General features: G+C 35.7%; 2 protein-coding genes across 3 annotated transcripts in view; one reads left to right on the forward strand and one right to left on the reverse strand.

The window, feature by feature from the left end:
• Positions 1–25,891, forward strand: part of LOC149658822 (neuroligin-4, Y-linked-like) — a 190,949-nt gene that overhangs the window by 91,828 nt on the left and 73,230 nt on the right. The gene's annotated exons all lie outside the window — the stretch shown is intronic.
• Positions 20,523–24,667, reverse strand: LOC149658829 (speckle-type POZ protein-like B). 2 transcript variants are annotated; one of them, XM_089844469.1, is made up of 3 exons: positions 24,520–24,667; positions 24,247–24,337; positions 20,523–21,593 (listed from the first exon to the last, which is right to left on the reverse strand). In XM_089844469.1, exon 3 carries the CDS (start codon positions 21,588–21,590, stop codon positions 20,607–20,609), a length of 984 nt encoding a protein of 327 aa, XP_089700595.1. In that variant the 5' UTR covers positions 21,591–21,593; positions 24,247–24,337; positions 24,520–24,667; the 3' UTR covers positions 20,523–20,606. The 2 variants fall into 2 exon arrangements, with proteins under 2 accessions (XP_089700595.1, XP_089700594.1); XM_089844468.1 differs by having other exon boundaries at positions 24,247–24,454; positions 24,520–24,665.

Consider the following 25,891-nt stretch of genomic DNA (forward strand, 5'->3'; position numbering starts at 1 on the left):
TTTCAAACTTTTGTTAAGCCCAATTTTAAAAAGATGTTTGGCCTAATTATTCATATACATGCTAAGGCTAATTATTCATATACATGTTAAGGCTAATTATTCATATACCTGTTAAGGCTAATTATTCATATACCTGTCAAGGCTAATTATTCATATACATGTCAAGGCTAATTATTCATATACATGTCAAGGCTAATTATTCATATACATGTCAAGGCTAATTATTCATATACATGTCAAGGCTAATTATTCATATACATGTTAAGGCTAATTATTCATATACATGTTAAGGCTAATTATTCATATACATGCTAAGGCTAATTATTCATATACATGCTAAGGCTAATTATTCATATACATGCTAAGGCTAATTATTCATATACATGCTAAGGCTAATTATTCATATACATGCTAAGGCTAATTATTCATATACATGCTAAGGCTAATTATTCATATACATGCTAAGGCTAATTATTCATATACATGCTAAGGCTAATTATTCATATACATGCTAAGGCTAATTATTCATATACATGCTAAGGCTAATTATTCATATACATGCTAAGGCTAATTATTCATATACATGCTAAGGCTAATTATTCATATACATGTTAAGGCTAATTATTCATATACATGTTAAGGCCACGTAAATGGCCGAGCTTGAGCTTGTGCAGAAAAGATTTTTAATATTTCAAGCAGAATCCTGTTTTCACGAGCTACAATCGTGCATGTAAATGAGACTTAATTCTAGTTTCTGGGCCCGCATTCCCCATCCGCCAGAGCCAGCCCAACAAACAAACTGGTCTATAATGAAAATATTTCGAAACATAGACACTTTCAACAAATATGCTTCGATTTTGATTTACTTTTGAAACAAACTATTTCCATTTCAATTGATCTACTTTTGAAACAAACTATTTCCATTTCAATTGATCTACTTTTGAAACAAACTATTTCCATTTCAATTGATCTACTTTTGAAACAAACTATTTCCATTTCAATTGATCTACTTTTGAAACAAACTATTTCCATTTCAATTGATCTACTTTTGAAACAAACTATTTCCATTTCAATTGATCTACTTTTGAAACAAACTATTTCCATTTCAATTGATCTACTTTTGAAACAAACTATTTCCATTTCAATTGATCTACTTTTGAAACAAACTATTTCCATTTCAATTGATCTACTTTTGAAACAAACTATTTCCATTTCAATTGATCTACTTTTGAAACAAACTATTTCCATTTCAATTGATCTACTTTTGAAACAAACTATTTCCATTTCAATTGATCTACTTTTGAAACAAATTATTTCCATTTCAATTGATCTACTTTTGAAACAAACTATTTCCATTTCAATTGATCTACTTTTGAAACAAACTATTTCCATTTCAATTGATCTACTTTTGAAACAAACTATTTCCATTTCAATTGATCTACTTTTGAAACAAACTATTTCCATTTCAATTGATCTACTTTTGAAACAAACTATTTCCATTTCAATTGATCTACTTTTGAAACAAACTATTTCCATTTCAATTGATCTACTTTTGAAACAAACTATTTCCATTTCAATTGATCTACTTTTGAAACAAACTATTTCCATTTCAATTGATCTACTTTTGAAACAAACTATTTCCATTTCAATTGATCTACTTTTGAAACAAACTATTTCCATTTCAATTGATCTACTTTTGAAACAAACTATTTCCATTTCAATTGATCTACTTTTGAAACAAACTATTTCCATTTCAATTGATCTACTTTTGAAACAAACTATTTCCATTTCAATTGATCTACTTTTGAAACAAACTATTTCCATTTCAATTGATCTACTTTTGAAACAAACTATTTCCATTTCAATTGATCTACTTTTGAAACAAACTATTTCCATTTCAATTGATCTACTTTTGAAACAAACTATTTCCATTTCAATTGATCTACTTTTGAAACAGACTATTTCCATTTCAATTGATCTACTTTTGAAACAAACTATTTCCATTTCAATTGATCTACTTTTGAAACAGACTATTTCCATTTCAATTGATCTACTTTTGAAACAGACTATTTCCATTTCAATTGATCTACTTTTGAAACAGACTATTTCCATTTCAATTGATCTACTTTTGAAACAGACTATTTCCATTTCAATTGATCTACTTTTGAAATAAACTATTTTCATTCCAATTGATTTACTTTTGAGTCGGAAATGTTCTATGACATTTTGCGGTCCAGGCCACCATTTTCAATTTATTATTGTAGTGTTTTACTGATGACTGCTTAGTTAAATTTAAATTGTCTTTCAGTTTCTCATGTCAATTGTAAGGGAGTATCCGTAAAACACTCCAAACATAACTTGAAAACGGTGACCTGGATGGCAGAATGTTATAGAATATTTTCAACTCAAAATCTCCCAAAAAAAGATCCCTTTAATTTCTGACAGATTTTCAGAACACCCTGTATATATATTGTGCTTTTGAGTTCAATATGAGGCCGTCTTGGTAAATAAGACCGAAAAGAAGTAACAACAACGTCCTGACTGATTCTTGCCTCCCCCCTTAAGTTTTTATCAAGTATTAAAGCACATTTACCAGGTTGACAGCTGGATTCTTAGATAATTATATTAAATATTATTTACTGGCTATCCTCATGGAAAAGGCCTACAGCAACACACTATTCGATATCACCCGAAATATTTTGTTTGTCCGATGACTCGCCAAGGCCCTTCTGTTAATTATCTCCGTATTACCACTAGCTGCATAGCGAATTTCATAATTGATTTCTGTGTTCTGTAGGGATTCCATAGTACATACATATAGCCGGGTATTTCGGATAGAGAATCGTCCCTGTAGTTTATGAATAGCAGTACAGTTGAATTCTACTCGGCGTTCGACAATTGTAAGGCTTTTCAATATTGCTCGTAATAATTGCCGCAATGCCAAATGTTCCCTAATTGATTGATGTATATAATAAGGTCCCGGCTACGATTGTAATTAGAGGCGTATGTTCCCAAAATTGGCCCGAACTAGAATTGCTCATCAAACATAACATCTCTCGTGATTAAGAGCCAGTAAATTTTGCAATACTAGTTCACCTTGAAGTACCATTCCGTTTGGATATCTACTACTGCAATTCCCAGAAGCAATATTTTCTCAATCGATGCTGGCTTCTCTAGTCGTCCGCTAGACAACTGCGGTGGTTTTAAAATATTCTTTCTAGAAATCAGACAAGCAGTGTAGGCGTTCTGTGTTTAAATCCACGGGACCCGGCCGCGATTTGACACTTTGTCAAATATTGCTCTTAAACAGTTTTGATCATATTTCAAACAGTTTTTTCTAGTGTTGAATATTGCTCTCCAAACAGTTTTTTTAGGATTTTCTCGTAGCTTTTTTATCTTCTACCTCAGGTTATTTTATGGAAAAATCGGAGTAAAGGCTTTCTTTTTTTTTTTCAAAGCAATAAATTATTTTCGAGGTATTGCGGTTGAATAGAAAAGCAATGGCAAATATTAGCTTTTACTCAGCTCCGTTCACGAAAATTAGAGCCACAAATCACAAACGCCTATTTTTTTTTTTTTTTTTCAATTTAAGAATATATTTTGAATAACCATGGTAGGCATTTCCAATCTTTGATTGACTACTTCCAAGAAAGGAGGATAATAGGAAATGGATAAGTAATTGCAGAAAACTAGCTCAGGAAGCCATATTGGGCGGAAAAACAGCCAGTTGGGCTTCTACTCAAAAATATTGGCTGGAAACTAAATTGTTGACTGTTGACTGAAAATTGGGCTTTTTGGGGTTTTCATTTTCACCATTAATTGTTGTCTTGTTTTTGGGCTGGCTAGTCTAGATCTTGGTCAGTGTTTGTTCTCCATTTCGTAACATCGATTGCCGGATTTTTCATTTTATTTCGGCGGGTTTCCAATTTGGCATACTAAATTCTGCAGAGTCTCTTGTAATGTGAGAGCAAAATAACCATTGGTTATTCCTCTTCCAACGGCAAAAAGGAAAATAAAATACAGAAAGAATTTTTATCTGGGTGTTGACGTCATAAAGGTGTCGTTTTCTAGTGGAAAATATGTATAGCATTGGCTCCAAAAACCTTGACACGTGCAACTCATTAAGCCACTAGGTGACGTCAAAATTGTATCGATTTCTTCAAGACGTCGCCAAACAGCGAATTTTAGAGAAGACATAAAAAATATGACTTATATTCACGAAACACTTTCTCTTTACATATTCCATTAGGAAAAATCTTCCGATGCTTACCTTCATAGATTTATATGCTACTATCCCTTTAACTTCACAAAGAAAGAAATTCCAAAAAAAAAAAAAGAAAAATATGAAAAGCTTCATCTATATAAATCCAATATCTGACTGACTGACTGATTAAAACCACTTGGTTTCCCCTTTATAAGTGTTGTAACCTAAACATCGGAAATAAACTTTGAATAACAAAATAGAAAGCTGAAATTTTGCAGAGACGTTTCTCTTTAGTAGTGGTCGCGCGTTATGAAACATTTTCTATCCGCCGCCATTTTGAAAAATGTTGGCCAGAGATGTAAGGAATAACAACCGCGGTTTTCAATCGTTTTCCCTATTTTTTAGTACACTGGTTTCCTATATCCTATAGACGGGCTCAATGGCTATTGGGTTTCAATTTATCGCCATCTTTTCAAATGGCAACCAGAAATGTAATAACCTTTTTTATAGAGTAATATTAGCGAGTTTCAACCGATGCTACTAAAATTAGTGGTTTGCTATTTTCTACAGACGGGCTTTATTGGATTTGGTGCTGAAATTTTCGCCATCTTTTAAAATGGCAGTCATAAATGTAAAAACCTTCTTTATGGAGTAAAGTTCACTAGTTCAACCGATGTCACAAATATTTAGTATAGTCGTTAGCTATGTTCTACAGACGGGTTTATTGGATTTGGTACTGAATTTTCCACCATCTTTTCAAAATGGCGGACAAAAATGTAAATACCTTCTTTATGGAGTAAATTTAGCATGTGTCAACCGATGTAACTAAAATTTAATATAGTGGCTCGCTATGTCCTACAAACGGGCTTTATTTTCTTTAGTGTTCCATTTTCCGCCATATTTTAAAATGGCGGGTTATAATCGTACCGTCGGGCCACGCCGGCTGCTTGTGCTACTAGTTTTACATAAAAGACTAATTTCAAATTAATCAAGAAAGAAAGTTTGCTTTATAGTGCATGTTATCAGCAGTGAAAGTGAGCCAACCGGAAATGATTGATTTTCGCCAAAGACCAAAAATAGATGTATTCTCGTGAATCGCTTTTCTCGCCAATAGCCGATAAGAGCAACGCTATTTCCTATACGACAATATCTTCAAAAACCAATTTTCCGTCTGTCCAGCATTCTGCGCGGCTTAACAAAATTAAATCTATAAATTTTGACCTAGAATGAACTCATAGGAAGCTCCGAATGTTTTACTTCCGATAATAAACTTTAGCTTAAACTGACCAAGTCGCTTTAAGCCACTACGATTGCTTTTTTTTTCGGGTTTACCGCGAATCCATTTTGTAATCAGTAGGAAGTCATTACTACTGAGGGACTAGACCACGTAGAGTAATATCGGGTTTTATTCTCTTCAGACGGGGCTAAATTCGTGGTTTAGTAAAGCAAAGAGAATATACCAAAGGAGAAGAAGCTTAAGCCTTTACCAGGAAGGACTAGAAAAGGAGTCGTTGAACTAGCAAGCCTAAACTTTCACAGTTGAATAATTGGTTCCTTCTTGTCATATTGAGGTTCTATTTTAGGCCCTCTCTCCAACACAAAACGTACTATTTTAAAAAAAAAAGCCTCAAACTGATTGAGCAACTACAACCAAAGGACGCTTTTTATCCTTATCAAGATTCCCACGAGAGGGCAGTTCGTAGTGAGATTTTGCGGGAACCCTGATGCTATAACCTGGGTAACGTCCTCTATTCCGTTGTGAGAGTTAGGGTACAATTTCTCATCTTTTCTACTCCTCCATGCTTTTACCAAGGATTTTAAAGGGATGTGCAATGGGTTATAAGTGTCGTGTATATTTTGAAGTAATGGTGTTACTATTTCTTGAAGTAGTGATTAGGCAATGCTACATGATTGCCAACGCGTAGATTTCAACGGAAATGACGATGCCCCTTCCCAATGCACTGATAACGCTATGAAATTCACGCATGCCCAGTAGAGCAGTATTTCATGGAAGATAAGCTTATTTCAATCCAAAAATAACACATTGTACATCCCTGTAAAAAAGGGACTTTCGTGTTTTAGCTAACTACATCCGGTTTGTTAATTGAATTTTCCCCCGCGACCCTCATTGGTTGGAATGTGTTCTCTGCTTGAATTCTGAAATAATTATAGAGCCGAGTCTTAGGATTACCAAAATGAGTAATTTTGAGAAAAGCAAGAAAATAAAGTAAATACATATGTAATAATGAAAAGTGTAAATTTAAATTTGCTCCGACTCTTATATTGAAGCTCCACCAAATGATCAAAACGCACGCTTGCGAAAATATAAATTAGTATATATAATTTAAACTCGTTTAAGCAGACTACTAAACAGACAACATGGTCTTATCGGAACTAGAAGCCTAAATCTGAGGACTTCTAAATAAAATGATTAACAAACTTTTACAGTTTGCGCCGTAAAACTTGTCTTCGTTGATCACCCCAAGAGTCAACGCCAGATGGATCCCGAGTTCACTACAAGCGAGAGGCAAGCCCATTTGCACTGCCTCTAGCGGTGTTTCTTGGCACGAGAGAAATAACCCAAGAAGTTGGCTCCGCCCCTGTGGGATTTGCCTCCATTCTGAATTTTATATAATGGTCTATAGCAAACCAGTAAAATAGAATATATTGAAAGTTTAGAGACACTTCGGGCAGCCATGCGTCAAGATGACAAGGTATTAAAAAATCGTTGATACTTTGTACCAGGGATCCATGTAATTTTAGAAACAGGAATAGAGAACGGTTAGCCTTTACTTCAATCCGACTCATAGCCCAGGATAGAGCCCCTTCCTTGAACATGTAACGAAAAAATTAAATTTTCTTATTGGCTCACTAAAACTACGTTGTGATGACGTTTGTGGTGTGGACGATTAAAAATGCGTAGTTCCTTTTTACCTCTGTCGCTATGACCCGTCTATTATTTCATACCCCCCGTCCCGAGGAAGGGGGTCGTGGACTTCGACGAGCGCCCAGATTACTTTGTTCTCCATTCCTGCCTCTAAAATTACATGTACGTATGTTTCTACTACTTGAGTAACGTCCCTGCAAAATTTCAGCTTCCAAGGCAAAGCGGATTGGGTATAGGGCCTTGATTTTAGTCAGTCCGGACTTTTGCTTATGTAGATAATATATACGAGAGTCTACTTAATTAACAATTTGCTGGTGTACATGAAATTTTTACTTTTTAATCCTTCCGAATGTAATATTTCGTTGCCCAGACGTTAAATCTGAATGCGAGAGTATATGTGCTATTTAGAAGGAAAAGCCTAATTTCGAAATTCGCCTAAGCCCTTCTTCACTTAAACTAAATTAACTGGGATGAAATATATTGCGTGAGACATTATTCACGCTTTATAAAACAGACTTTGGTTAATTGAAACCAGGTTTTTGAAGGGAGGGTAAACAGGAAAAATCAACTTCCTTCCTGCATAGTGAATAATTTAGTAACTGTCTCTGTATGGTTTTAAAATCATAAATGGATCAATATTATAAAGAAAACACAGACCAATAAAAATTCCGTGGCACGTCCTACTCTAAGCCGCAATATGATATAAACATGACACAAAACGTAGAGCGTCCCACGGATATTTCTATTCTGGAATGCTGGCGTATTTGCACAATGTTTAACTAAGCAGATCTTTATGTCATAATCTCTTTATTTTCCAATTCACCCGCCCTTTAAGCATCGTTTGAAGATGATATTGGAAAGGCAGGGTATTCATAACGCCCGGAAATAAGTTCACCATTTTGCGGGCTTATACAACGGGTAAGATGGGACCGCTCATAATTTACGTGACACATATCTTTTGTTACCTCTCCGTGTGACGTAGTCCAGGAGAGGTTCTGTAACGGCCGTGTCTGTCTGTGTGTCTGTGTGTCTGTCTGTCTGTGTGTGTGTCTGTCTGTCCGTTGTTACACCCACGTGACCGCGTTCGCAGTTTGCGTATCGGAGCAAACGTGTTCGCCATTTCCGAACTGCTTTCACAGTCACGGAAATGGCTCCTCTACTTGAGTTCTCACACCACCAATCTTCTGGTCTTTGTCCATACCACACGGACACTAGTCTGTTCTTACTGGCTGCTAATCACCACCATCTTCTGGTCTTCGTCCATTCCACGTGGACACCAGTCTGTACATACTGGCTTCTAATTACCACCATCTTCTGTTCTTTGTCAATCCCACATTGACACCCGTCTGCACTTACACTGCCTTCTAACACCACCATCCACTGGTCTTCCGTCTATTCCACATAGACACCAATCTGTATCATTGGCTTCTACTCCATTATCATCGTTTCGTTTTAGGATATACGCGGCGATCAGCTAGGGTTACGAGAAACGTCTAGCCTCCCTAAGGTAGGATCGCTACCAAAGGTTTTCGCATTTGCGGTTTTTCCTTACTATTATAATGGAAACGAATCGTATATATACCCCAAAATTTGAAGAAAGCGGGAAGAGGGGTACCCTTCACTTTAAACGTCAATATTAGCAAAGTTTGAGAAGATAATAAGTATAACTTTATTTTAAACGATTTAACTATTATTAATGTTAATTATTGAAGATTAAAATAATTAAAAATAATTATATTTATTTAAATATTAAAGATAAACCTCTCGTGCAAAGAGAGAGATTATCATTGCCTCCTATATCTACCAAGGCCCGTGCATGCGATATATTTCCTTCATTGCCTCCTATATCTATCAAGGCCCGTGCATTGTGATATATTTCATTCATTGCATAAACATAAGCGAGATTGTTTTGGGAAAAAAATACTGCTTCCACTAATGCGTTTATACTCCTTGTTACTGTTGTATAGAGTAATCATGATAAAAGCTTAAAAAATTACGAGAGGACAGACCTTTTTTATCCTCATTCAAAAATATTTTTTGGTGCTAAGACTGCTTTAAAAAATCCAAACGGTTAGGCATTGGTAAAAAAGACAAATGATATTTTTCAAATCTTATGAGATAACGCCCACCTAGTTGAAAATTGCCGTTTTTTATCCGCGGGAGCCATTCCTTATGAGAATTTCGATGCTAGTAGGTTGTCAATTAAACTACCGGTATATTATTGTTGTTGGAAATTGGATATTAAGTCAAATTAAGTGGTTGTAAAGAGCCAGCAGGTTTTTGCCACTTCTTTTTGTGAGTATTTGATTTTTATATGTAAAATGGAGGAAGATAATGTTGAGAGTAAGGATGAAATGCGGAAGCGCAAAGCGCGGGAAAGGATGAGGGCAAAAGGTCGACGTTTTCATTGGATACTTAAGGTTATATAATCTTCTCGACACGGAGAGGTAATATTTTGGTTTTCCCGACTTGTTCCCTCTCTACTAAACTTCTTACTGAAATGTAAAAGCAAAGCGTGACGTCACAAAAACACCATACCCCGTTCCAATCATCGTTAGAGCTCCCTTAAAGGCCGACTTCCATCGAAAAGAGTTCTAGTGATTTGGAAACCGAGCATCGAGTCTAACAATAGAGCGACCGTGCCGATTTTCGAATCCCCGCTGGGGTAAAAGATGAAAGAGTTCTAGCTAACTGAAAGCCGTGCAAGGTGGCTCTAGCGAACTGAAGATACACAATAGCATAAGTTAATTATACCTCTAAGTACACAAATTCGGGGAACGACTGGGCATCTTTGGCAGGCTACTGTGACGTCAGAACTCGTATAGCGCTAAGATCCGAAGAGAGAAAATTTTGAAATTTCTATCGCGGTGCAGCCACCAAGCGGTCGAGACGAAAAAAAAATCATCCAGTGGAATAAAGGAGAGTTTTACGTTTCGAATAGGCAGGCACTGGGGGGGAACGAATTTTACTTGAGCAACCCCAAATCCCTCTCTCTCTCGTGAGATAGAGGCGGTTTCAGTCCTGAAACATTCTAATAGGGATAAAAGAAACGCTAGGCTAGGCAGTACAATTTTGTATTGAAGTTGAGGTGATAAATGATACGGAGAGAGTATAGGGTTTCCTTAAAGGGAGCCAGACAAACACTATTGCCATAGAAGTGGAAGCGATTTGTGTACTTAGAGGTATAATTAACTTATGACAATAGAGAATTTCCTTCAGGGGGAAGCAAAAATTCGAGAGGAAATAAATTTAAAAGGATTTCTATTGTTCATCTTCAATTCGCCAGAACCACATTGCACGGATTTCAGTTAGCGAGAACCCTTCCAACTTTTGACCCAACGGGGCTTCAAAAATCATTGTTAGTCTCGATGCTCGGTTTTCAGTTCGCTAGAACCCTTTTCGCTGGAAGTCGGCCTTTGACTTATTTGACGCAGTCTATATGAATTCCGTTTATTGGCTGGCTCTCCAGTGATGTTTGTGCAATCTTAGCAAATACTACTCTACAGTATGACGTATGAGGATAAAGGGGTTTTCCATAAAGATGGAAAGAGAAAACAGCTTGGAAAATCCTTCCTATTCGTACTTAGGTCTTTCCGTAATCAGTGTTAGCTTTTCTATTGCGTTCTAGATCATCACGGACTTTCTGCGTCAAAAACGTCTATTGAGATTTGCCGATCTGAAAAATTAGACCCCGGAGAGTTAGAAAGGGGAAGGATGCGCGTGGATACGGTATGGTGCTCGTCATACGTAATTTACTGATCGATTGATGATTATAACACAACGCCGAAGAGTTAGAGAGAGCTAGAGCTCTCAAATGGAGATTTATAAAGCATACGAAGAAGACCTTTCACCTGCTACGAGAAAGCTTTAGGCATCTACAAGGTGGTTTAGCTATTTAAAGCCAATATTTCTACCATCTAGTTCCACCAGGGATCGATTTAATTTTGGAAGTAGGAATGGAGAACAGAGTAATGTGGGCGCGCGTCAAAGTCCCGGAACCCCTTCCACGGGGCGGGGGGGTATGAAAGAATAGGCGGGTCATAGCGACAGAGGTAAAAAGGAATTGCGTATATTTCGCCGTCCCCTTCAGCAACGTCATAAAAACGTAGTTTAAGTGAGCCAATAAGATAATTTAAACTTTTCGTTACGTGTTGGAGGGAGGGGCTCTATACTGGGCTATGAGCCGGACTGAAGTAAATACTAACCGTTCTCCATTCCTACTTCTAAAATTAAATCTATCCCTGGTTCCACCATTAACGGAACTTCCATAATCTCGTGCTATCTATTTCGTTTACGGAAGTGTAGCTTCCATAACCTCGTACTAGCTCCACTGAACTGAGAATGTATAATTTTCATCAAACACTATAGTTAATTTTCACTCTTATTTTAGATGAAAATTCTACATCCCCATGGACGAAAATATAAAAGACAGCGTATGAATTAAAATGTTCTTAAGCCTTAATTGTTTTGAATTTTGAAATTTCACTTTGCTTTAACAATTTTGTCAAGAAGTATTATACGAAATGTGAATACGAGTTCTGTGAATATTCGTTAAGCCTTGATTTCGATAATGAATTCTGGGAGCTTAGAAATTGTAATACGGTCGGTAGTTTTTGATTGATCTCAAATAACCAAACCATTCTGTACATAATCAATTTCCAAAGTGATACAGCCCCGCTTTGAAAAGTCTTTATAATTTTTTTATATATATATAAAGGATAGACGAACCACACCTTTATAAATTGGAGATGGCTTGCCCATATATTTTGTTTCAAAAGGGAAATTTGATTTAGATAAATTGCTGCCACTTAAATCTTAGAGGGCAATCTTTACAAACCTAATTATTGGAAAATGGGATATGCCAAAGATTTGGCGATCAAGCTGCTTTAAAAAAGGTAATTTTGTAAGTTAATAAAATTGATGACCTCCTTCATTTAGGATTATTATTATTATTTTATTTGGTTTTTAAAAAAATTCTTTTTTGCCATTTAATGATCTTTGGCTTTTAATTTGGAGACTTAAGTATCTGTTGTAAGTCTAGTGAGTAAAGTAATATCTAGATAAATAATGGTAATACAAGATAATCCCAATTTGAGGGCGTATATATCATCACTTGTATGGAATTGAAGTTTTAGTAAACAAATAAAAAGAATATAAATAATATATTTAATAAAACTATTAAAATTTTGTTGCCAGAGAGCTTATACTTCCACCCTTTTTATAAGATACCTCGGTTAAGGAAGCATTTGTTAAATTTTTCAACGGATAAACAATTTTAGATTGTGCAGTAAATACTTAGGAAAAGATTTGCCTAAATATCTGCTTTGCTCCGAAAATTACTGTACAGCAGAGTAAACATTTCTACAGGCGCTCGTAGGAAATACGTGGGACTCATTTCGCCTAAATGTCGGCTTTGCCCAGAACACAAATGAACAGCATGGCGCTCGTTGGAAATAAAAATGGCCCTGATTACGTTTAAAAGCTGGCTATACAGCAATATTTATTTATTTAGATTGCGAAGCATTTCAGTTTTATATTCTATCTGTATCCACATTGTATAAGTCAAAGGCCTGACTGACTAAGTGACAATCAATTCCTGTAAGGTGAAAATTGCTGGGACGTTACTCTTAAGTATAGATTATTCCCATCCGCCGCCATCTTCAAAAATGGCGGCCAGAAATGAAAAAAAAAACACGATTATGGAATAACGTTCTCGCGTTTCACCAGATTTCACTAATATTTAGTAAACTGGTTTCCTATTTCCTATAGACTTGCTTTGTGGCTTTTCAGGTTCCAGTTGCCTCCATCTTTGAAATGTCCTGACTCCTGACAGTTAACGTCAGGTCCTTTGCTGCTAGTATAATATATATATGAAGTAGAAATATAAAGTATATTAAAATGGATTTCGGCATTATTGATTAGTTAATAAAGAATATTGTAAATATAATACGATTTAATTTGGAACTATATTCTCTATGTTTTCATTAGTAATACATTTATGTTAATTTGAACATTTCAATTTCCTAAAAGGTTAGCGTTGTTAGCGTAGTCATCAATATTAGGCGATTCACAAGATTCGACGTTAACTAAAAAATGGTTCACAATTGAAAAATAAAATTGTGTCACTCCTTTATATCTTTATTGAATGACCCATATAAGGATATAAGGTCAGAGATTGTATGAGTAGCCGTTCATCTCAGATTTCCTGGAGCTCATATATTTTACAATAAGGCGGTTATGTAAAGGAACCGGAAATGTTTGGGGGAGGAAGTAAAAACCCAAGGTCGTGGAACTACGGCCCAACTCAATCTTTGAATGTTCTCAGATTTTTCGTTTAATTAATTTGTTGGAAAATTCAATGTTATAAATTTTAAAATTCTACTAGGCCTACACAAAGTTATTTTAAAATATTGTACCTTTAAAATCACATATTAGTTCTTTCAGAAAATGCCATTTACGCATCAACTACCGCAATATTAGCCCTATATATTTGAGAAAATATACATGAATATCACCATGTTATATATTTATTCATGATATTTTACTGCCATTTCGTGCTCAGTGAGAGACCAACTGACCAACCCACGAGCACATAATGTGTCAAACGATAAAGATCCAAAAACAACACTGCATGCAGTTGCGGTTGTATTTCATTAGATAAATGGTTCTTGCTGGCGCGAGGAGCTGGAGCTGAGCCCCCTTCCAGTGGGAATTTCTCAGAGCAAAGTTGACTAAAGATCTCCCAGGTTTCCCATAAGCTGGAGTCGAGTCGAGTAGAGTCGCTTTTAAGAATGAATAACTTAGACCGATGGCACTAGGTCATCGAATATTCCACGACCCTTTTTGGGCCCTATAGCGTATTTTATACCGGTTGCTCACCTTTCACTTCATAAAATATCTGTGGTTTGGTCGCTATCTGTAACTTAGGTTCCTTTTATATATATCTCATCGTCGTCATAACGAAAAAAGAAAAGCCCCCGGAGGGCAATAATCATAAAGGCTCCTTAGGGTTGAGGGACGTCTCGAAACATTTTCCCATAAAACTGTTTTCCAAGTGGCCCTCTTCTCTTTTTTTGCCCAACAAAAAAATATATATATAAAAAGTAACCGCTATGGTTTTTGCCCTAAACGACTCGACTGTGACTTATGACGAAAACTGACTCCGATTTTTTTTTATGTTTGCTCTTGTGAATTTAAAGTTTTGGTCGCCTTTTAGTTTCAAAATTCTGTTTTAGAACGATTTTACGAATATTAAGTTTGTCTAGGAAAGTATAAGTATCCTCTGAGCTGCATGGAACGATTATTTTTCGTTATCAGTTACAGCAAAAAGCAGAAAATATATCTTCACAATTTAACAGCGAACTAGAATGTTTTACCTCTCCGAGTTACGAATACGTCACGGAGAGGTATTACACTGGACCTTTCTGTGTGTGTGTCTGTCACCACGTTCGCAGTTGGCAAATGGGGTATAAAATGCAGAGTAGAGTTGATACAGAGAATATATCTTCATAATTTAACAACGAATTCGAATGTTTTAACTCTCCGACTGACGAAGAAGTCACGGAGAGGTATTACACTGGACGTGTCTGTCACTACAAATCAGAGCAAATGTGTTCGCAGAAAGCATTATTGGCTGCTGCTCCATTATCATCGTTAGGATTAAGAAGTATGCGGCGATCGACTATGGTTAACGTCAAGCCTCCCAATGCAATGGTAGGGAATCCACCAAAAGTTCACGCAAATGCGGCTTTTCTTATCATTGTGAATCAATCGCCTTATATACCCTTAATTTCCAAAAATTGTTAAAGAGGTATACGATTGAATTGAACAATAGCTACGTTTAAAATGATTTTAGGAATAAAGTTTCTTAAAACGATTTAACTAGAAATAAGGTAGATTAATGACGATTAAAATAATTAATATCAGTTATATTTATTTAATTATTTATTTAAGAAAAATATCTTAATCGCGTCAAGACTGGGAGAGGTTTACTTTGGTTTCCCAACTTGTTTCCACATAAAAATTGTCAGACCTGAATGTTTGAGTGATTAGGTTACTAGGCATATACTCTTTTGTAAAATGTGATAAAATTAAATAAGAGCTCTCTTATGTTTTCGTGATCTTTCATTCTTTCCGCAATTGTTTGAATCAAACGGGGAAAACAGGGAGAATCTATACGGGGAGGTGTGAAAAGGAAAATTAAGTAATTTTTTAACGACTCTTGAACTAATTACAAGGCCAATCTGCACAGTGAAACATCAAGGAAATATATCCGAATGAGTTTAAAATTCAATCTATAGTTTTAGATGTCATGAATATTTTGAAATTTGCATCTCCAACCAATTGCGTAACGCGCCTTTCTACTCAGGGTTGTTTGATTTAAATCGGTTTAATTTAAATCAAGAGATTTTTTTAAAAAAAATCATTTGATTAAAATCAAGAATATATTTTTATTTTTAAAAAATGTTTTCTAAGATTCCAAGAAGTAGTTTAAGAAACTCGAGAAGAAACTTAACTAGAAAAGACCTAAAATTAAAAATAATCAGGGTTTTGGTATATTTCAATGTAAGTTTTTCCCAGAACTCCAGTTTGTCTTGCTGGAAAGGCTAGGAAACGAAATAGCGGTCAAGCTAGACTTTTTATACAAGCATTTGAATAGTAATAATATCCAATAGCTGCTTAAATGTCATGATTATTTTGCTTTTGGTTAATTTTGACTCAAAAGTTTTTATGTTGGTAATTTACTATCTATTAGTTCAATAAAAATCAAAAAAATCCGATTTAAATCAAAAAAATCGATTTTTTTTGATTTTTTTGAAAAAATCAAAAAATTCAACAACCCTGTTTCTACTAGTTAACAAAATTCCCGTGGCATGCTAAATTTAAAATAAAATTTTTCTCGAAGTATTATGTACTTTTAGAAGAATCGATAAAGAATATCTTTCGCCCTTCCTTAATTAGACTAAGCCTTTTGCAGTTACACAACTGAAAGACATGCGCAGAACAATGCTCAAAAATGCAGGATCCTTCTCGAGAAGATAGGGATAACTATATAGAACGCTATAGCGTATTTTGGAAAAGATAAGCAGCCCTGTTCATTTTTCCGGTCGCCAAAACTCCCCGTATATCGTCTTCCTGAAGAGACTTTACATATCTTGACTTCCGTTTATATACAATGACCCTTAGTAGATATGTCTTCTCAGTCTGCTTTATAATACATTTAGAAATCAAGATGTTGTTTTACAAAATATTCTTTCGTGACTCTAAATTGAACCAGTCACGCAACGCAATAAACGTTTCTTGACTCATACGTACGTATTTGTCAAAGCTGGTTTCATCAGTTGAAAAGTTCAAATATCTTCTATCATAAGTTTATAAGATATGTTCCATAAGTATGTCACTACCCATACTTCGTAATGTTAGAGGCTTAATGAGAGCTAGTTCAAGAACGACGTGAGAATTGACTACACTCGGTTTTGCAGTCCATCCTCCTCTTTAGTCTGTACTAAGCCTTTGACAGCGCCTCACTAGGCGTCGCTTTACGAGAATCTATGATGTTTCACCTACGTCACTTCATGACAAGCTCTCATTAACGAGTGACACACTTATGGAACATATCTTATAAACTTATGCTTCTATGTACATAAATGGAAGGTTCCTGGTGTGCGGAAAGAAGTTATTTCTTTCATCTTTGTGTCTAGACTTGCTGAAACAAAAAACTGAACCACATACAACGTAGATCAAATAATTTTTCCAATACTAAGCAGTTTCTTCTGTGGTAAACTAAACCGGTTCTTACAATATAAGGAAGAGCTATTCTTCAAAGATCTCAACAGCCATAAAGTTGCCCAAATAACAGAGCTCGAGAATATCTAAAGAGTAATTTAATATAAAACTACGGTAAAGGAGTACTACATAAATTCAGCATAGAAATAGTGGTCAAGAACAATTTTAGATGGAATACAGACCAAGATATGCCTCAAATTGTAAAGGAGTTTGTTTGAAAATAATGTTCTTAAATTTAATAACGCCATTATATTAACGTATGTCAGTAATTTAGCATCCGTAACTTACGGGGAATTTACTAATACCGCCAAGAGAAAATAGAGAGCGTGTAATTCTTGTCTCAGTTTGCTGTGCCTGGTTTCAGGTGTTAGATTTCTACCGCTACTCCCTCCCCCAACTTCTCCCAGGATAGCCTCCTCACATCTTTTAGGGAAAGAAAAATAGTTCCCGCAAAACCGACTACGGGGCTTAAGACTCGGCGGCAGACGAAGAGTGTCTCCCTCTACCAGAATTCCTTGAGAAGTGCTACTTTCCAAAAACTCAAAAGTAAATTTTTGACCCTAGTGTTATGCTCTCAACTATTTTCTCTTGATACCACCGTATATTACCGATTTTTAACATAGCTTATTTTTAAAATAGCAATTATCCCTTTAAATTACCAAACAGTTTCCAATTTTGGCGCTCAGAGTCCAAACTTTTCGAGTAAGAAATCCAGTTTTTCCTCAGTTTTCATATACCTTGAATACCCCTTAAAAGAAGTACAGAAAATCAGAGTGAACAGCCCCTCGATTCCCTACAAAAATCGGTATGCACCTGCTTTTGCTTTTTTCCCTTTGATTTCCATGAGATTTTAAATAGAGGAGCGGGAATTGAAAGCGTGAAATCCTTATTGTCGATGGGTGACAGGAATTTTAAAGAGAGTATTGCTACTTCCATTTAAATATATGGAGAATAGGTATTACACAATTCACAATGCTTAACCATACTAGAACAATTAAATACAATGGCTAAACTTACTATTAAAATCCCCGTCCTTTTAAAATACTTGAACGAAAAATATCACCTCACCACAATTCTCTCCCAATTCACCCTCCCTTCAATGACGAACGAAAGACTTTTTACTGCCAAAGCCGTTAGTCTTTCACGACATCACCGCCACAGACAACAATAACAACAACAGGGCAGGTCAAACTAACACGTACATTGTAGATGTTCATCATACCATGCTATGTGGCAAAAAATGCATTTACAAATCTGAGTCTATGACCCCAGAGAGGTGGGCATGAGAGGTAGAAACTATTGACCACTTCAGTTAACCATCCGTTCTGCGTTATAAAGTCTCTCCTTTCTCTTCATCCTCCTGAGGAGCAGCAGTGTCTCATTAGAAGTAGTGGTACATTTTAAGCCTTAACAGAAGTGAAACTTAAGTCTGGAGTTCAAGTTAGTTACTAAAAAATAATGAACTATAGTGCTTTTTGGCTAGTTCCTTTAAAAATAATATCCCAGTCAAATTTACCACAGACTAAGATCATTTCTTGTATATAGTGCTTTATTACGATTTTAAAGAGCACTTTTAATTCCCTGAATCTGCATCAGAATTTCCATTTAACGATATTTTAAAGAGTTCTCAAAACTAATACATCGTGCGTGTAATTTCCTACAAACCCACTTAGTCATATTTGCATATTATAACCTTTAATCATATTCAGTAGTCTGGAAATACAAGAGTGGATCATATTAAGCCTTCATAGGGAATGAGCAAACTGTAGGCTTTCGCACAACCAAAGCCAAGCACATCAAGGTAACCCAAACATTCACAGTATATGTACTGTTTAAAAAGTTCTAGTCGATAGGGTTGACATAAATGATGATCTGTATATTTTCTGATATATAAAAGCCACTCGAAATTTCAAACCACTGTGAGAAGCTAGTAGGGATAGGTGTCGTAAATGATGATCTGGTTTCTCTTCAGGAATACCAGGCCACTCGAAATTTCAAACCACTGTGTGAAGCTAGTGGTTCTAGAAACTTCAAGCAACCGCGTTTGTAATCAGTTTCTAGACTATCAGTTTTGTTCACACTTCGGGAGCGTTTTGAATCGCTTCGAATCGGTTTCCCTTGTAAGTGTGAACGTGGCTTAAGTTTATAGTAACTAGATGAGTTTAGTCTCATTTTGAGCTATTATTCCTCTGAAATGATTTGAAATATTAACCGAAACGTGGTTTTTAATTGGATCCGGTCGTGAATTCGAAACGATATTCACACTAGCATCACTGGTTTTTTCCCCAAGTGAAATTTTTTATCGTTTTCGTTGACATTCTAAATGTAAGTACTCTAAAGATGAAACACTTTTTTTTCGTCAGGTTATTACCATCTAGAATTCTCTCCCCTTCGAGCTTTTTTGGTCCTCGTTCAAATTAGGAGGCTAGAAAATTTCTAAAACTATAGTCTCCTCCCCACTGGTCCCTGGAGCCGTACGGTTTTATTTAAAAGCCATAGCTCGACATCCCACACGAAGCAAGAGAAAAAAATGAAGAGAAAGGTTTTAAGAAAAACCAATTAATTTCTATTAAATCTTGCTTTGAACTTCCGATTTGAATTTTGTCTTTTAAGTATAATAAAACTGGTGAAGTGAAATAAGAAAGGAGGTCGTCTGAAGCTGAATAGGTCCGCGTTTTTATGTACCGATTTTATTTACTAAAATTCACAAAGGAAATGAATGACTTTGAAGATAAACCCTAAATATTTTATGTCGAATTAATTAATTTCAACAGAAATACTTCAATTAGAATAATTCTTTCTTAAGTTTTTTTTTTGCAGGAAAAATACTCATTAGCTAATTACTAATCAGACTTTAAAGTTCCTTCACCTTTCCACAGAAACTCTCCGGGTGAAAATAGCTATGATCTTCTAAAAATTATTTAAACAAAAGAATAGTTGAGACAGAATCGCTTTAGAGCTTCTATAAATTTATAAGATTGAAGCAAGAAGGGATATCTAGTTTGCTAGCCACTTCTTGATTGAAGTAAAACTGTAAAATTGTTTCTTATATAATCCAAAGTTTCTGGATTAAAATTTTGACTGTCTTTGTAAAAATATTGTCCTAAACCTATTTCTTGGTTCACTACTTTATTATACCAGAATGACCAGTGATATTTTGAAATCCTTTATAGGGCATATGACCAAGGATAGGAGTAATTGGAAAAAACATATGCCAAATATCGGAGAAAATGTTATTAAAAGAAGGTCGATATTCAAATTATGACTTTGAAACATACATTTTCCGTAAGACGCATGACTTGATGGTACAAGGGGTCCACTATACGATTCCACGTTCTTATGGTATCCTGAATCCGTTCTTGGTAATACCAAAAACGGATTTATGTCCTAGAAGCAGTCTTTAGATCTTCTCCGTAGATAAGGTGATTCATGATCATATTTATGAGCGTAGTAATATGTACTCTTGTTAAAGATCGCCTGATAAATAATACTTAGTTTCGTGTGAAACTTAACATTGAATGGGACGCCAAACAATGGTTTAAGAATTCCAAAGTTTGAATCTGTTAGTTCACTATAGCATAGGAATTATTATCCCGTAAAAAAATGCATGCAATCTAGACTTACAATGAATTAATCTCGAAGAAATTCATTTCTATGATTTAACATTTTATTGAAAAAGAATAATACAAAACAGAATAAAATTTATTGATTTTATGAGCTTTGGTCGTATTAATGCACGCATTTAGCCAAGAGCAAATGAGCCTCTTTCTCCAAATTCTTAGCACCTTGTTCATGGCCTAGATTCAACAATTCCCAGGCATTGTTTTCCTCCAGTTGTTCAATCAGGATTTTTTCGCTTTCAGATTTCAACCCTTGAAGTCCCAGCATTTCAGCCATTTTCAACAAGACGCGAGAAGTCTTCTTCAAGTTAGTGGTCCTTCCCAAGTACAGATACTCCATTAAATCTTTCAGTTCCTCTAAATCCATGTCTTTGCTGAAATCTACGACTCCCTCTTCACTCTCTTTAAATTTGTTGTCGAACATGGCGCGGAAGTAGTCGCATCTGAACGAAAGAATCCATTTGTGACCTTTGAATTCTCCATTTCGCGCTTTGAGGACAACGTCTGATCCAGTTCCACCCAAGAAAATTTTCTTGACAATGTCGACTGCCACTGAGTCTGTAGGTGGCTTAGGTGCAGTATTGACTTTGACACCCGAGGAAGCCATTAAAACCCTCGCTTTACCCTCGAATTGAATAGTCAAATCTCCGTTCGGTAATAGTTCTTGGTGGCGCTCCTCCAAGTCTTTCAGCTTTACAAAGCCAGGGATTCCCCAATTCCATCCATAATCGCATTCTTCAGTTTCTTCGAGATTTTTTTCAAATACTGTTTTTTCATTATCGCTCATTATAGAAAAATTGCAAGTGGCCGAAATTCTTATAGCAGCTTTAGGTGGTTCCACCGTTATATTCAAGAAAACAGAGAGGTTTTCTTCGCTGTCTATACTGTATCCTTTGGGGTACATTTGAGCAATGATTTTCCATTTAACTCCGGATTGTGAGGTTGGTCCACCAAAATCTTTACTTTGAAAACTTTCGCCATTTTTACAGGGAATGTTTAAGAAGTCTTCCATTTTCCAATGGAATTTAAAGTTGTAATTTTCACATTTCGTGACATCACATGGGATAGCGCTTTCGACAGTGTTTTCCGCCATGTACTACAAAGAAATACACACACGGTATGTATTGACAGTAGAAATTTAAAAAACATGATAAAATGCTTTACAAGCTAAGAAAAGTTGCCTAAATTAGAGACAAAGACTATTAGGTACAGGGCCGTCGCCAGGGTCAAATTTTAGGTAGGGCCGCGGTAGGGCACATTTTCGAACGAATGCACCTTATTATCGATGCGTGTGCCAAGTCTTAACGGAAGATTTTTAACTGAAAAGTCTGGTTCAAGATGATGCATATTAGAAAATAACTTAAAAGTTTCTACTGTGAAGAACACGACGCATCATTTTGCCTCAGATTTTTCAATTAAAATCGTGATATAAGCCTTGGTATACTCATCGGGAAAAGAGTGGATTAGTATTAAAATCGTGTCTATACAAGAAACTTTGTACTATTTATTAAAAATTAAGCGAGGGAAGAGACAATGTCAACGAGGTCTTAAAACAAATTAATAGAAGGCTTTAACAACTATAAATTAAAAGAAGAAAACAAATTACCAAAAATAAGTATGAAACTTGTTCATTGATTGTTTGATCTGGTTAAAAATGTATCTCTAATACGCGGTTTAAAAATTAAGCACTAGTGCGACTAACCGATGAACAGTGAAAGACTAGTCACTCTATACATAACCTCCTGGATCACGCGACAACGGGACACTGGCTGCTCGGGCTTTGGAAGCCAATTCAAAGATATATATTTCTTTGAGCGTGTATCTCCAACTATCACTTGAAAATTCAAAGCCGTCAGCTTTTACCATGACCGTCAATATGACGATGCAAGTTATCGCGCAGAGTTTTAAAATAATGGTTCTTTTCCTAAAAATGTCCATGTTACTGTGATAAGTACAAACAAAGTTTCAATGAATTTTTAAAAAAACTATTAGTTTTAAAATTCTGAAACTTTGCACGATAATTTAAAGCCCTTCAATATACTTCTCACTAATATTTCAGAAGACTCGAACCAGTGAAACCGTAAAAGAAACATATTTATTCCGACTCATGGCTAAATCCTTTATTCATAGCTAATTTACGTTTTAATTTCATTTTTTGGTAAAAAGACTATGAAATGTGAACTTTCGAAACTTGGCAAAAAAATAAAATAACCTTACGCTGCATACATGTTAAGAGATTTGACCAAAAGTTGAAATGTGTATCAATAACAATAAAGACTCAACTAACTTTAAGACAGGTGCGGTTAGGTTTGTAAACGACAATAATTATGCCAAATGACGAAATGTTCATTTCCAAGTGTTATTTAAATACAATATTAATATTTTACGTTCTTCAATTTGGTATGTATATTAAAAATGATTTATTTAACATTGGCAGGAGTGGTTGGGTCAGGTTACGTTTGCGAATTAAAAATAAATATGTCAACTCGCATTCGCATAGATCTATTACAAATAAGATCCCATCTTACAAAAAAGGACCCTGATACTTAGTTTGATTTGTTTTTACCTTTTCCAAAATATATGAATAGATAATTCGCACGTTTTCCAAATTGTATAACCATGCTTTCACCCTTTCCAAAATATTCCCCTAATAATTAGTTGCCACGAACGCAACAACCACACTCCTATTCCGGAGTATAGGAAACAAAAAATTATTTGTAAGCCTGCCTGATTTCACGAAGCTCTAGACCTCCGGAGAGTTCAGAATCATCCAGTGTTGCCAATGTGTGGAAAAACTTTGGTAAGGTTTAGGTGGGTAATTTTTTCCGAAATCGGTCAAATGTGGGAATTTCCCTGTTTAAGTGTTAATAGTGCAGACTATGCAGTTAAAATTAGTGCGTTTTGCTCGGTTAAATGTGACATTTTGAAATAAATTAGGTGATTTTAAATTTGACACTGGAAAAAGAGTAGCATATTTTAAGAATTTTAAAGCTTTATAGCGTTTTGGCGCATTTGTACGTATTCTCAAAGCCATGCGGAGTGATAATACATATAAAACCTAGTAGGAAAACATAGTCCAGATAAATATGACTAACTTTTCTTCCATATTTTAGCTGGGGGCTGGGCTAAAAAGGGGGTGTGGGAAATGTGGGAAAATTTTCAAATGGAAGTGAGAAAATCCACTTTCAAACATTGACAACACTGGAATCATCTGCTCTACCGTCTACGAAGAGTGTGCCAATTTGCAAAAGCTTGGCGAAAACGTTTTTTATGCCATGACAAAAATATTTTGAATTTCTTTTTAATCATATGAGATTTATAGGCTTATCATAATGTCATGAACGTAGTCTGGTTGGGCCAATGATACTACTGGTAGGGCCACGAGCAGTCTCCAAGAATTTTGGAAATATTTCAGGTAGGGCCAAACGCATTGTAGGTAGGGCCGGGCCCACCCGGCCCTCCCCCTGACGACGGGCCTGATTAGGTAAAACCCTTTCATCTATAATTCCTGTTCCATTACCATTTTTCTAGAAGAGTTAAATATGGTAAATGAAGGTAATTAATTTAAAGTGTACCAATTTAAGTATTAGGATTGGTAGCTGGGTAATATTTCTACCCGGTATAGCGATCTACCAATGAAGAGAAATATCTAAGAATAAGAAAGCATTACTGCGTGCTTATGAAAAAGCTATGAGTGGCGACAGTAGCCTTGTCAACCCCAATGCACTGGATCGAATAAATAAACTTACGCTTTTGGCCTTTGCACGGCGCCCGTGGTCTGCTAAAATTAGATGAAGTTAAGACTTGTGCAGCTGCTGGACACTGGCTAGAGTCAGTGGACTGCAAAATATTAGTTTTTCAATCTCAGAGGCCACACGGAGTGACGGAACACAAATCTTCACATTCGAGACTAATATATTGAGACACTCAGATATACAACCAAAATTATTCAACACTCTATATTTAATTTAATCAGATTATAACGACAGTAATTTGAGCTTAGGTAAAACTTAAGCACAAACCTGTTGGGACTAATTGTTGAACGTTTTAATTTGCTAACTGTTATTTAATCTAACCCACGAATTTCTGTCGATTTCAAGAAACTAGGAAGTTGAATATCGTTTTCCGAACGTAATGCAGACGACGTAAATCAGACTCGTGTGAGCAGTCTTGGAAATAAGGATTATTTTAAACTGGACATTAGGCACGTGACCCCTCCCCCCCCTGGCCTGGAATAAATAAACTGGCCCATGACCAGGGCATGTTGTCTGTTAAACTAAAGAAATGGATAATCCACCTTATTCCCTTTCGCCGGAAGTTAGGCTTAGCTCGGGATTCATGGGCAGCCATGGAAATAAGGTTTTTTTTCAACTAGTCCTCGGGACCAGTGACCCCGACATCAACAATATTCAAACTGGTCCCTGAGACCAGTTACCCCTGTGCGATTTATTTTACTACTGGTCCCACTTTAAAATTATTTATAAATGTAAAATTACATGGTCCCAAATCATTTTTAATAGACCTTTTCACACTTATGGCCGCGCATGAGCAGTTGCAAGTTTGTTGCCATGAGTTTTACGCTTCTATGGAGTTAACGTGTAAAATAAACTAAGATGGACGTGTTTTAGAATATTTTGTGATTTAATATTGAAATAAAATGCTTAGTATTTAAACCGAGAGAGTAAAATTAAAACCATGTTAAGAAACAAACAGTTTTTAAGTTCTAATGAAAACGGTGATATGATAATAGTTGGTTAAAACTCACTAAGCCTCGGCGACCGTATGGGATCGACGATTCATCGGCGGACATCGCCGATGCCGTGCCGTGCCCGGCCCCAAAAGCGCCGCGTATAACACGCTCGTAAGCGCCGCGTATAACACGCTCGTAAGCCTTGGTACCCAATTTGGTCTGTAGAATATTATAAACTACCCCAATTTTACGTCTATCAATTGAATTAGATAAAATTTCACCTAGGAAGTTTTATTTATACTTTTACAACCATTAATACAACACTGTTTTATAAAAATAAACTCGAATGCCTAACTAGTAAGGTAAAAGCATGGTAAAAGCAATGGTTATATAAATACGACTGGCAACAAACATTCTTTCTGCGCATGCTCACCTCTCGAGAATATTACCCCCTTTTCACCCTCGCTCTAAGTGTGAAAAGGTCTATAATTTTATTTCGCCATCTTTGACTACATTATCGTACGAAAGCCAAAAGATTATCGATTTTCAACCAAAATTATCGTACGCTCCAGCGGTGTTCTGATTGACCTTGCAATTATACTAAAATCGGTACAACTTACAAGGGTCCTGAAGGAGATGGACAAATAACGTCTCCAAACGTTTCTTTCATCCTGCCTTTGGACTTAAAACATGAATAATTTCAT

This window comes from Phalangium opilio, unplaced genomic scaffold (assembly GCF_054372755.1).
Source record: "Phalangium opilio isolate 3A_F unplaced genomic scaffold, DU_Popi_V2 ptg000075l_1, whole genome shotgun sequence".
Taxonomy (NCBI): Eukaryota; Metazoa; Arthropoda; class Arachnida; order Opiliones; family Phalangiidae; genus Phalangium; species Phalangium opilio.